General features: G+C 42.5%; 1 protein-coding gene across 3 annotated transcripts in view; it reads right to left on the bottom strand.

Moving 5' to 3' along the window:
• Positions 1–596: 596 nt before the first annotated feature.
• The window catches only part of TMEM178A (transmembrane protein 178A), a 48380-nt gene continuing 35298 nt past the window's right edge, over positions 597–13678 (bottom strand). For 2 of the 3 annotated variants that reach the window (XM_061211166.1, XM_061211168.1), the window contains exons 3-4: positions 11706–11843; positions 597–1565 (exon numbers count right to left, since the gene is read on the bottom strand). In XM_061211166.1, coding sequence (XP_061067149.1) covers positions 1324–1565; positions 11706–11843 — 380 coding nt within the window. In that variant the 3' untranslated portion in view covers positions 597–1323. The remainder of the gene's footprint in view (positions 1566–11705; positions 11844–13678) is intronic. The other variant, XM_061211167.1, reaches the window with a different exon arrangement.

The raw sequence follows: 13678 nt of genomic DNA, 5'->3' as shown, positions 1-13678 counted from the left end.
GAGGATTAAATGAAATTATACCTGGAAAAACCAGAGCCCAGTTACTGGCACACAGTAAGTGCTAAATAAATATTAGCTACCAAGGAGATACCTGTAGCTCTGACCCAGTAGAGTGGCTCTAAATCCCAAATGCACATCAGAATTATGAGATTTTTTTTTGAAAAATACTCAAGCCCAGGCCCAGCTGCAGACATTCTAAGTCAATTGGTCTGGGGTGGGGCCCAGTTCAGGTACAGTTGAAGATGATTAACCAGGTGATTGGATTTGCAGCCAAGGTTGAAACCCACTGGGGTAGGAGGTCCAAGGATAAGGCCAGAGACTGTGAATCCTTATCAGTGGCTAAATACCAGGCAGATGGTAAACAGAGACGAAGAGGGAGAGAAGAAAACTCAAAATACTATGGTAGGGTTTTAAAAGAAGTTTGGAAAATGATATCTATCGTCAAGAGCATGTGTGTGATTGCTACAAGAGATAAATAAAAATGACCAACCTAACTGAGATGAAGCAAGTCTCTTAAAAACAAAGAGTTCTCACCTGTCCGAATGGCTAGGGAGACCTACTGCCACGGCTGAAAGACAGGAAAACACACCCAGATTAACAAGGGGGCAGTCATTTAATGCAGAAATCCAGTTAACATAAAGAGACAGGTCGAACGACAGATAGGACTTCTAACAATACTGCATAGCATTACAGGTTAGCTCTTCCATGGTTGATCTGTTTCTCTTATGATTTCGATTCCAGTACAAAGATGGAGAAGAGACTTCAATTAAAAATAAATAAGGCAACAGGAGAATCTTCCTGTGACAAAAAACATCCACAAATAATGCACAAATATTTGGTGCTGACACAACAAGACACCATTAGGACAAGTTCTGAAGGTGCTGCATTAAATTTAACAAGCATGGTACAATGACAAGAAAATTATACTCGCTTTGTCATGAGTCCTTTTGCAAATAGAAATGACTCTCGGGTAATTGTTATGTACAAACTTTCTGAAATAAATGGCAATCATACAAATTTTTCCATTGCGGTTTCCTCTTTTTCTAAACCCAGAAATGTTCCATGGCACTGCTCCCTACTCCTCACAGTCAAAGCATAAATAGTCATTAAAGCACTTGAATCCACAGTAGTCTTGTCCTTAGAAAGGTATGGAGGTTTTGCATGATTTGACATCAGTCATCCAGAAGGGGCTGGCAGGCAACAGGCTGGAATGTAAAAGACTGATTTTGTGCTTGGGATCCTGACTCAAACTCTGCTCCGTCCCCTTCCAGGGTCGTCCGCACTGTGGACGGGCCACCAAGCAGTGGACTTGAGTGTGGACAGTCATACCGTGGAGTCCCTGCCAGACTTTAGATGTGCAATCTTGGTCCGGCTAATAAATGGGTAAGCGATGCAGAGACCTCCAGCTGCCACAATAAAGCCTAAACTGCACCAGGCACAAAAGATAGACCAGCTGTAGCCGTGTTCCACATCATCAGGCAGGCTATAAATTAGCTTCGGGAGCCGGTTCAAATCGTAGGAGATGCTGGCGGCGTAAGTGCAGAGGGAAATGGTGCAAAATATTCCTATAAATAATACAAAGAGAGCAGGGTGATGGGTTACAGTTTTGCCTGCTACAAGGCAAATGCCAGACAGGCCTTCGTGAACATCAGATCAACAGATGAGATGATGAATCCAAATTAATAAAGGATTGACAGTTCTTTCACTTGAGTTACTTCATTCAACAAACATTGGCAAAACCTTTATGTGCCAGACTGTATGCTAGGTTCTGGAGATACAGGAGTGAAAAAGACGGGAAAATTCTGATAACTTGAATTATTCAGAATTATCTCAATTAAATTGGTATGTATATTTGAATTTTTTTTTTATTCTTAAAAACAACGTAGTAGAAATTTTAATTATTTTTAAGGAAAAAAATCTATAATCACTCAAACCTAATACAAAAAATTTTCATTTCCCTTTGTTCTATACCTGAGTTGACACAGTTTTAGATAGTTGCAATCATCATACCAAGTCTTTCTTTTTCAATTACCATTATCATTAGTATTTATCATGTTGCCTGATAATATCTTAAATGAAGTTTTACAAGTTTTTTTTAAGGCACAGAGCCTGGCACATTCTAGGGCCTCAAAAATCTTTTTTTTTTTAATGAATGGATAAAAAGATTTTAAATCATATAAATTAAATCCAGGATGTTGGAATTGTCGTAAAATAGCTGACATCATATATAGGAGATCTATAATTCAACCACTCAGAATGCAGGTAATTTAGGTAGCCTAAGGAAAATGAACAGACCCAAAATTTTACTTTTTTATACCAACACGTTATATATAATTGTCTTTTCAGAACACTGAAATCAGCATTCTGATAAAAATGCTTCAAAAGCCCAAAACACAGGATTTTTACTACTCAAGGATGTAGATGCTTCTATTTCATCACAGTGGACCGCCAAGGCTGCTCCTTTTGGGTGGGCATGAGATCACAATGAGGCAGTTGCTGAGCTGAAGGTGGGTAATAAATACAAAAACTGGCACCCAGTCAAGTATCAGAATGTTCCATTCGGTTCCGAGTTCTACACATTTCTTTTTCATCCTTTGGTTCATCCCTGTGTACAATGGAGGTTACAACCATTTGCTGAAAAACTGGTAACCTTAGGGATCTATGCAGCACCTCCATAGGAAACAGAGACACAAGAATTGGGAACTGAAAGGAGAGGGCTAAAAGTAACAGATCTCCACACTCCTTTTTAATAGAGCTTTGGGTATCAGAAACACTAGCAGAAAAACAAACTCAGAGCAGGCAGCAATTGGGAGGAAACAAAGATCACCTTAATGCCATTGTTTTTTCCTTAACGTCATTTTTAAGTGCTAGAATTCTGCCTGCACTCAAATCACATAAGAACACATTGCCTGAATCCTTTTCCAAGTGTGCATTTAGGAATGTTTTAAATTAAAAGGACACTTGATCTGAGGTGATTTGATCTCTCCTACTCTTTACCTCATTCTACTTTTTGACTCTAAAGTGATTCTGTTTTTCTAAAAAAGATAAAATCTTGTTTTCTGACTTCTTGCTCCAAATTATTATGGTAAACACATCATTTTTTGAGCTCTCCCAAGAAAGGTCATGATGGAAATAATTCTTTCATAAAGGAATGGCACAGTCAAAAACAGAATACTCCTCTGCTTTTTTCAAACCTTGTGAACAGCAAATGTTCTTACATCTACATGAATGCTTTCACTGGCCAAAACAAAGACGGTGTTTATATATAACAAGGTCCTTCTAATGAATGCTGGTAATAGAACAATAAGGCAGTTAGAAAAATCTGATCTCTGGAGTATCAAGAGGTAAAATAAAATAATAGAACAATAACCTGTTCACAGGAAAAACAACTCTTCTGCATTTAACTGTCTGCACACAGCTGAATACCTAAAAGTGAAGCTGTTTACAAGTAACGTAGTTTTAATGACCTCTGAAAGCTTGAATTCAAACTAAGACTCTTAAGCATACTTTCGTGTCCAAATGCATTGGGCTGGGATGCAGGGAATATGTATTCTGGTCCCCAGCTCTACATCTAATCACTGTGTGACCTTGAAATTACCTAATCTCTCTGAGCTTCATCTAGGGGAAAAGAAATTGGGGATTTGGTTCCTGAAGTCCCTTGCAGTGTCAAATTTCTGTGACTCTGTTATTCCATAATATGGCATTGAGCAAGGACATTTCCCAAAATTTCCTAGTGAATCTAGTACTTGGTATTATGCAGCTAAATAAAAAATTGAATGTCATGGATTTTTCTTTCTGCACATACTCTTTTTGATTTTATACTAAACACTGATTTTATTAGCACCTCTCCCCTGCCAACTCCATAAAATTGCCTTTGGTGAAATGAATTTTAGCATAACAACACCAGTTCATACTGAATAGAAAAAGATAAGAAAAACCTAACCTGAGGATTTAACCTCAGGATGACTTTCTATGCCCTGAGTGTCATGAGTAGTTGTGCTTTCCCAGGGCACTTAGTTTGTGCTTACCTCATGGACACTGTGAATGATGTCACTAACAGAATGTCTTTTTTTGACCGAGTTGCCAGAGAGCTGAAACTCCCCTAAAGCTAAATTAGTGGCCCCCCAGCGGCAAAAACTGGGGACTTCATGGCATGATTTTTGGCTACTAATCTCACCCTTGGATCCATCTTGCCCTGCAAACCTGATTGCTCCTTTGTCTTATTTGTATTCCTTATTTGTATTTATTTTATCTTGAAATATTATATACATCTCTATGCCACTTAAGTTCTTTTAGGATTAGGGCATCACCAAACCTTGATGAAAACCTGCTTTATTTCCTTCTGCCTTTACTCACTCAGCTGAGATGGAGGGGTGGAGGAGGTTATGTGAGCCCATAAATATGCCTGATGTCTGCCCCTCCCCTTCCCACAAATGTCCCCAGACACTGCTCTCCAAGGACATTTTTTCTCCCTCCAAGATGCTCTTGAAGTAGTTCTGAGTGAGAGAAAAGCAAAGATGAACCGAAGAGCATATCTAAGAATTTCCCCTTTCTGGACCCTCACATACCTAAGGAAGTTTGCAAATACAGAGCTGCCATAGCTGTTATCTGTGGGATGGGCAGGACTGTTTGATTATTACAGAGAAATGTAGGGAGAGGAGACAAAGCAGTGTTTCCAATGTATGCAACTAGCTTTTGTAAAAGAGGCCTAACCCATTCAAGATATCTTAATAAGGGGAAAGAAGAACCCTTCTAACTTTGAAGACACTAAGGAAAAGTGTTTAAAGGATGAAGACATCTTTGTTGTAGCTAGATTAGTAGTCATAGGTCAATTTTGATCCTGCGGAATTCTATTTTAGTTCCATATGCATGTCTTAGAGTCCTCATGTGTATTAGTTTGCTCGGGCTGCCTTAACAAAGTAGCAGCAGACTGGATGGCTGAAACAACAGAAATTTACTTTACCACAATTCTGGAGGCTAAAACTCTGAGATCAAGGTCCTAGCAGGGTTGGTTTCTTCCAAGACTTCCCTCTTTAGCTTAAAGATGCTGGTCTTCTCCCTGTGCCTTCACAGTCTTCCCTCTGTAACTATCTGTGCCCAAGTTTCCTCTTCTTTATAAGGACACCAATCATATTGGATTACGCCCCACCCTAATGACCTTATTTAGTTTAATCACCTCTTTAAAGACCCTGTCTCCAAATACAGTCACATTCTGAGGTTCTCGGGGCTAGATCTTCAACATATGAATGGCAGGGCGGGGCGGGCACACACTTCAGCGGATAACATTGTGTGTGTGTGTGTGTGTGTGTGTGTGTGAGAGAGAGAGTTTGTGCATATGGTCAATGTATGAAGTATATTTCCATCCCTTTTACAGGCCTAAGCAAGATTTTACTATTTTAAGTGTTATTTAATCAGTTATTCAAGAATTATTTATAAGCATCTACTATGTTCCAGACCCAGTTCTGATTATCTTAGAGGTAGTTAAGTTGAATGAGTTCTTGATGGTCACAGCCATCATTGCTTTGATGCTGATGTGATCAGGAACCCCAAGTGTTCTTTCCACTCACTTTCCAGCATGCATGTCAGGGAAAAGGAGTAGAGACCCCTGGACTTCCTGTAAGTTCCACATGGAGCCTAATAGCACTGAGGACATGGAGTGTGCAAAACCTGCTTAAGACAACTGAGTTCTGCAATACAGTGAGTTCTACACACCTAAGAACCAGTTGATCCTAAATTACCTCCTGTAGGATTTACCTAGATGCCAAGTTATTTCAGATAATGTTGCTTTCTTGTCAGTAGCAATCTAGTTAAAACAAGATACGGGATGAGGGCATGGAAAGATAAGGTACCAGCCTTGCATTTCAAAAGTTCAAAATCTAATGGTCATTCCTGAAAAGCCACGAGGAGAGAGGTCACCTCTCCTCCCTTCTTCTCTCAGACATTTCCTTCCCTTTCCCTTCTCCCCTGACCAGCCACGAGTTCCCTTGGGCTACCACCACTGATACTCTTCAGCCCAGCTGGTGGCGCCAGGGTAGAGGGGTTTTAAGTCCCAAACTCAGTCCTGGCTACTGCTGGTAGCATCTTCAAAAGGGTGAGTAACTACTTGTTCTGAAGAGCGCTGTATGCAGCGACTTTTCTTATAAAATATTAAAAGGTGTTCCGCCAAAGTTCTTAATTAGAAGATACAGTGATATCACAGAATTACAAGACCGGAAAGGATATTTTTGGATCAGAAGAGAAATAAATTTATGCTGCCATCCCAGATCATCAACCTAATTTCCTTCCCTAAACTTCATGGTGCCCATGGCCAGCTGGTATGGTGTAGTTAGGGTAACGGCCCACTCTTTTGACCATCCTCTTTTGATGTGCTTGAAAGGCGGAAAGGAGTGGAAGTTGCTTCACCCTGGTTAGCCTGCTTGATAAATAACATAGCTGCAACACCCAAAGACATAAACATTGATTTTTTTTTTTTCACTCCTTCAAAAGATGGCCTGCCCATCATTCTGGCCTCTTTGCAATTCCAGAAAAAAACCGCCTCACGCTACTTTTCACACAGATTGCTCAAAAAGCCATTGCTAAGTTGCCTTAACTAAATGACTGGGCAGGACTAATAGAGACAGACAACACTTTTTTAAAAAATCAAATACAAGACCCACAATCTGCAATTAACTAAATCCGAAAAACATCCGATCTTTTTCCAAAAGATTGCAGCAATCTCATTGACTGGCAAATCTGGCTTGATGTGACATAGGCTATTTATAGTCCTTATTGATCCCACCTAGTGTGAATATTCATGTGTTTGGCTGCAGAAATGTTAATGTATACTTGATTTCAGACCCCGCTCAGGGTGTTAGATAATATAGAGTACATGCAGTATATTACCTTTTTAAAATAAAACTTAAAAATCCTGAATTCCAGGGACTTCCCTGGTGGTGCCATGGTTAAGAGTCCACCTGCCAGTGCAGGGGACTGGGGTTCAAGCCCTGGTCCGGGAAGATCCCACATGCCATGGAACAACTAGGCCTGTGCGCCGCAACTACTGAGCCTGTGTGCCACAACTACTGAAGCCCACGCGCCTAAAGCCCGTGCTCCACAACAAGAGAAGCCACCGCAATGAGAAGCCCATGCACCCCAACAAAGAGTAGCCCCCGCTCGCCGCAACTAGAGAAAGCCCACGCTCAACAACAAAGACCCAAGGCAGCCAAAAATAAATAAATTTAATAAATTAAAAAAAAAAAAAATCCTGAATTCCAAAATGTACCTGGTCCCAAGGGCTTCAGATACGGCATTAAGGACCTGTAGTTTTAGGTCATAATCAGTGGATACCCTAGAGAATTCAATACACCTACAGAGGAGTCTTTGTTTTAATTTGAATGTATTGAAGCCAAACAATGGGTGGCCTAGCGCGGGTGTTACCTGTCCCTGAGCTTTGCCGGGGCAGCCTGGACTGTCTCTTCTTTCTCTACTGTCCCGAAGGCCCTGCCTCGTCGGCAGTGGCCACTCAGGGCACAGCCTATGAAGGGGAATGGAGGCCCCCATCAAGGGAGGACCAAGCTTTATCCAATTTTTGAGACTCCCAGTATATTAAAAGGTAATTAAAACCCTACTACGGAGACATAAAAATTGTATTTAAAAATATTTGCATTGAAAATTAACCTTTTAAAATATTTATATTTCTAACAAATGATAATCATCATCCTAGCACAACAGGAATAATGCATCATTTAAAGCTGATGGAAATACTCACCCACAGTGCCTGGAGGCAATGTGGTCTGGTAAAGGGCAGCCCCTCACTGTTGGATCATGAGTCTTATTTTCTCTTAGTCCTCTGGATATGCCTCCATGACAGTGTGTGTGTAACTTCAGAGGACATGAGGTCAAAAGGCTACATTTGAGGCTCTGTGCCCCTGGCCCTGCTGGAGGACCCCTTGAGAGGCCCCAGGGAATTAGGGATGGGAAGTGACAGTCAGCAGCCCCGCTGCTCCGCGTGTGGGTAATCAAGAGCTGTCAGTATGCAATAAGGCATAAGGAGAGAGATTGTTTCCAGGTTTCCATTTTAACATCTCAAACTGTCACATCACTGATGATCTTCACTGAAGGTTTGGCTAATAAATTCAGGTAGAGAATGAAGATGCCAGCGCCTTAGAAGAGGCTAAGTTTAGCATCAAAAATCTGTGGGGTGATGCCGACTAAGACTGCTGAAGACACTTCTGCTTTATTAAAATCAATTCTTTTAACCCTTATTTGCTCTCATCTCCTGCTGCTACGTGGGAAGGTCCTACAGCTAATTTATCTCATGCAATGGATTAACATAGTTATCTCAGTGTTTACAAAGGAAATGGAAAGGGATTATTTGTCGTAGCAAAAATGAAACCAACCTCCCTAAATCCCACAGTAAGGGAACACAACGTGGCAAATCTACTGCATGGAAGAACATGCAGCTATTAAAAGCTATTAAAAACCGAACACAGAACAATATAAGGCCACCGGGAATGCTTACGGCATGATGTTAAATGGAAGCCCAGAAAACGAAATATTCAGTACTTTCCATGTGATGATGGTGGCAAACATTTTTTCTTTCCTTTTTTTTTTTTGTTGTTTTTTTCTTTTAAATTTTTATTTTGAAATAATTGTAGATTCACATGCAGTTGAAAGAGATAACACAGTGAGATCCTGTATACCCTTCACCCAATTTCCCCGAATAGTAACGTCTTGCACAACTCTAGTATAATAGCACAACCAGGAAACTTACGATACAATCCATCCACCTTATTCCGATTTCACCATTTTTACATGCACTCACTCACTTGTGTGTGTGTGCACTTAGTTCCACGGAATGTCACCACGTGTGCAGATTATGTGGCCACCATCAGAGTCCAGACACAGGCCATTTCCATCACAAGGATGCCCTGAGCTACCCTTTTAGAACCACAGCCACTTCTCTCCCTTTTGTTGTTGTTTTTAGTGAGACAAAGACTTGGGCAAGATTTGGTCCAGGATAAGGAAAATATTTTAACAACTAATTTTTCAGATGGCGAGATCTATAAGTGGGTTTTCCCTTTATTCCAAAAAAACATGTTGTTTGGGCAATCAAAAGCAAAAAAAAAAAAAAAAAAAGCCAGTGTTATGTGGTAGGTCTGTCCACCCTTCCGGACTGGTCATCAAACTTCAAGTTTATAAGTTTAGGGTGTTTTGGGGTTGCAATGGGTTTTTGCTACTGTGGCTATTGTTCTGCTTGTTTTGTTTTTAACAGTAGCACAGGGGCTTTTGATGATAAATCCTGCTGAGCCCTGAGCCAGTCTGGCCCAGAGTTACACAGATGGCTCAGGAATGAGGGCTGAGCAGGGGAAGGTGGGGCTGGTTTAGGAAACTCAGCTCCTAGCTCTCCTCTGAGCCAATGCAAGACTGAACTCCCACCCTCCTTTCATTTAAAACCAAACCAGCCCCTCTGCCTCCCAAGAAACACTCACTGAGCCTGACTTTTATGGTCCTGTGATTTATTTTCATGCCAACAATTGTTTGATATCTAAGAGAGTCCTAAATTATTCATGCATTACCCACATTACAAGGGTCCTTTAAAACCTACTACTACTGAGGCTTTTGTCTGGCCCTCAGCTCCTTTCATTTTCCTGAGGATGCTATGTGGGGCCTTTCCAGGGCTGGGGGGTCGTGAATACTTCTTTGATGTATATGAGGACAAGAGTTAGAAAAATGGGGGCCCAACTAATAAAGGAAGGGAAGAAAATGGGGGGAGATATTTCATGACCATTAAGCTTAAAGAAATCCCCTGGGCAGCACAGGCCTCTCTGATTCTTTGACACCCTCACCTGTTCATTCTATACCCTGGATTTTTTTTTTTTTTTAATATTTATTTATTTATATATTTGGCTGTGCCGGGTCTTCGCTGCTGCATGCAGGCTCTATAGTTGCGGCATGCGGGATCTAGTTCCCCGACCAGAGATCGAACCTGGACCCCCTGCATTGGGAGCGTGGATTCTTAACCGCTGGACCACCAAGGAAGTCCCTACACTTTGGATTTTAATGAATCCTTTAGGCAGGCACCCTCCCAATGGCTGGTCTTGAAGGTTCAAATCCTCCTCCAAAACCTCAGAAACTAGAATTTTAGCCTGCCTGGGCTACAGTCCTGCAGCCTCTGTGTATTCACCCAAGTCTGGAAAACTTAAGTTGGTTTTCTGCTAAGAATTATTCAAGGGCCAGGTGACTTCTGAATGCTCTGTCAGGATGCTTACAATGATCATCCGTTATTCCAGGTCACTGCCGGTTACAGCGCCATCTCATGGGGTCGGAAAGGGGCCGACAGGACTTAGAAGGAAGGAAGGACCTCTGTCTGTGAATTGGGTTACAGAAGCTGACTGGTTGACCAACCAGAAGGCAAAGCACCACCTACCTGTCAGCCCTGAAAGACAGAGAAAATGGTGCCAGTCACCGAGGGGTGCCGCAGCCTCCAGTGAACACGGGCTTGAGTGAGTGACCGTGACAGCGAGCAGTGCTAGAAACCCCAGTCGTGGTCGCTTGAGTAACAGAACTCCAGAGAAGCAGAAATAAGCTTATTCAAAACGGCTGCACATCTAGAGTACTGTTACTCCTGATGCGCACCGTACTTTGTGAAACTGTTAACTTGGCATTCACTAATCACAGACACAATTTTCTGGGAAAAAGCAGGAGGAAAGATTTCTTCCCTGCAGCCACCTTCAGTCAATTTCAGCCATCAACTCAGCTGCTGACTCCTTCTTAGACAAAAATGTTCTTCACCCGACAATCGAAAAGACCATAGTCGTGTCTCCACACACTCCCTTCCAATCTCCTGATTTAACAGCAAGTCACGCCTCGGCGTAAAACCTTCTGGTGGCTTCCACCACCCTTAGATTAAAATCCAAGCCACTGCCTGCTTCTCCACCTCATGGGATGCTGTCCTTTCCTTCCCTGCTCTCCGGCCACACTGGTCTCTCTGTGGCTCAAAACACATACGTCAAGCCATCCCTGCCTTAGGCCTTGGCACCGTTCCTTCCTCTGCCCGCAGCACCCTCCCTATGTGGAAGAGGGTCCCCTACGCCACCTCATTTATCTTCCTCACAGCTTCTCTCGCTATCACAAATTATTATTTGTGTCTCCCCACAACAGAAAGGGAGAAGGATTTTGTCTGCCTTAATCATTATGTGTCTTTAGTATGTAGAGAAGTGCCTGGTCCATAGTAAGTCCTCACAAAATATACGTGGAGTGAAATGAATGAATGTTTTGTGTGTAAAAATGACACCAATGACTCCATCACTAAGAAACAGACTTTGAGTTGACCTTCAGCCCAGAGGCACGGGCTGTGCTGAGCTATCACCCTCTCCTGGAGGGCTCCTGAGAAGCAATGGCCCATGTTTGCCAAGAGTCCACGCCAGGGTTAGGGGCACAATAGGAAAGAATGGGACAGAAAAATCAGACCTGCCTCCTATGGAGATTAAACCCAAGACATTTCCATCTAACCTTGTAACGGGCCACAATGGGGAAATCAGGGCTGCGTTTTTAACACTGTTGTTTTCTTTAAATTCTGTATTGCCCACCAAAGCCAAATGACCTTTTGGTTGCTTTTCTCACAAGTGAAAACAAAATTAATGGAGAGATAACAAAGTGAAGCTAGCTGCCTGCAGAGCGGCCTTTGCTTTTGCTGGGAGAGGTGTCAGAGGTGTTCTGCGTACCTGTCATGAGGAAAAGGAGTCCGGCCACATGCTGGGTCAGGCTTTCCTCCCAGAAGAAGCTGACCATGGCCACAATACAGCCACAGAGCAGGACGGCCACAGCCATGCCCAGGAAGCCAGCAGTGATTCTTCTTAAATCTAATCTCAAAACACAAACATTCAAAATAATAAGCAGAAGAAGAGTTACTGAAAATTGGAGAATGAAGAGCTTTGTATACATTGTGAAAACTAATACATTACATGGACAGGTGTAGGGTCTTCAGGGCCACAGTGATTTAGGAAATAAACTTCCTAGGTATTTCATAAGAGGACAGATGGGGTGTAGCAAGTTGAGGGGTCAGCATCTACCCTCCCTGAGTCCATGGAGAAGTCCATATCAAGTAGAAAATAGACCAGCAGACACCAGGGTAAACAAGGGTAATAGGTAACAAGTTACTTAGGAAACTGAGAATGAGGAAGGTTTGCAAAACACCTTTATTATCCTTCAAAGAGCAATAGAATCATAGGTCACCACCACTGTAGTGGCTGTAATTAATCTGACTTCGGGGAAAGAGCCTAAAAACTGAGATATAGTGAAATATGGTTTTACCTGCGCACCAAGGATGCCAATTACTTTATTTTTAAGTTATACTTCTTCCTGCCTATTTTCAAAAAGGATTTGAGAAAGTGAAGGCAACTGTAACTGAAATAGGGCCCAAGATGCACATATAAGACATCTACTCATTAAGGCCCTCTTCCCTTAAACATAGGCCCTACAACCCAAGCTCCCAAGTACCCAGGTTAAGAAAAGGCTGTTGCCGTGGGCCAAGCCCCACTGTACACACAAGAAGTTTGGTCTATCACAAAAACACGACTGTGATCACTGGGCCAGGAACCCAGGCCCTGGCCCACCTTCTAGGCCAAACCAGGAGATGGTCTGGCTGGATGTATGGGTACACTTCCACTCCAGTTGCCCACCCTCCTGCTAGTTTGCTTTTTCTTTCTATTTCCCTCCCTCTTTTTTTTTTTTTTTTTTTTGAATGAAGCTGATTTTTAAAATCGTGAGCTAAATTTCTCTGATCCTTCTTAGAGCAACAGATCCCAAACATAAGTCTGCCGCTGAAGCCAGTCAACAGGTCATGGCAAGGTGGAATGTGCACACCTGTGCACACATGGAGCCAAGGCGAGAGGCACAGCCCGCTGTGGGAGTGTGGGCTGCTCTGCGAAGGTGCCCAGGCAGCCACCACGACACCGTGTGTTCCTGTCGCCTCTGGCAACTCAGGATGATGTATACAGGGTGGGTCATGGCAGCTTTCAGTCTTGCCCTTGTCACACGTGGTCCATCCCTTTCTTTTAAAGGGATTTCTCATTTCTAGCTCAGAGCATCTAAACGGAAGCAGGGCATTGCAGCCTAGAAGGGGCAGTGTAGACCACCACAGAGCTAGGGGTCACGGGCACTGATCATTTAAAGGGGCTGTTTAATATGAAGGTGTAAGTCGTTTTGAGACATCCAGTGTAATCATAGCTCAGTCACCATTCTCTCACAACCTCCTGAACTCCCTGTGGTTCAAGTTTTACTTTCTATGGCCATTAAAAGGCACAAGGTTCAGATATAATCCACATGGGATTTGCCTTAGTACCGAATATGCTAAGCTTATCTGGTAAACATGGTACAGATCACCCAGTGTGACTTTCTTGGGACAAGCCATGCCTGAGACTGCTGAAAGCATCTTTCCATGAGACCCTCAAAGAGGATTAAGAGGAGAATGCTCAGTACTGTCTTGCTGGGCAGTAACAGGGTACCAACTCTTAGAGTAAAGAGAAAAGGTTCTTTTTCAGGACCCTGTGATGATCTTTTCTTGCCTAAAACCAGTGACTATGTGGGTTTCTGCATAGATGATTAAGGCAAAGAACTCCAAACATGCACATAAAGAATTAAGATGTAAGAACACTTAGATAAGGCTCTAACTAAGATCTGCTGAGAAATGACCATT

This window comes from Eubalaena glacialis, chromosome 14 (assembly GCF_028564815.1).
Source record: "Eubalaena glacialis isolate mEubGla1 chromosome 14, mEubGla1.1.hap2.+ XY, whole genome shotgun sequence".
Classification (NCBI taxonomy): domain Eukaryota; kingdom Metazoa; phylum Chordata; class Mammalia; order Artiodactyla; family Balaenidae; genus Eubalaena; species Eubalaena glacialis.
The sequence above is the reverse complement of the archived record's forward strand: the minus strand, read 5'-3'. Positions and strand labels throughout refer to the sequence as shown.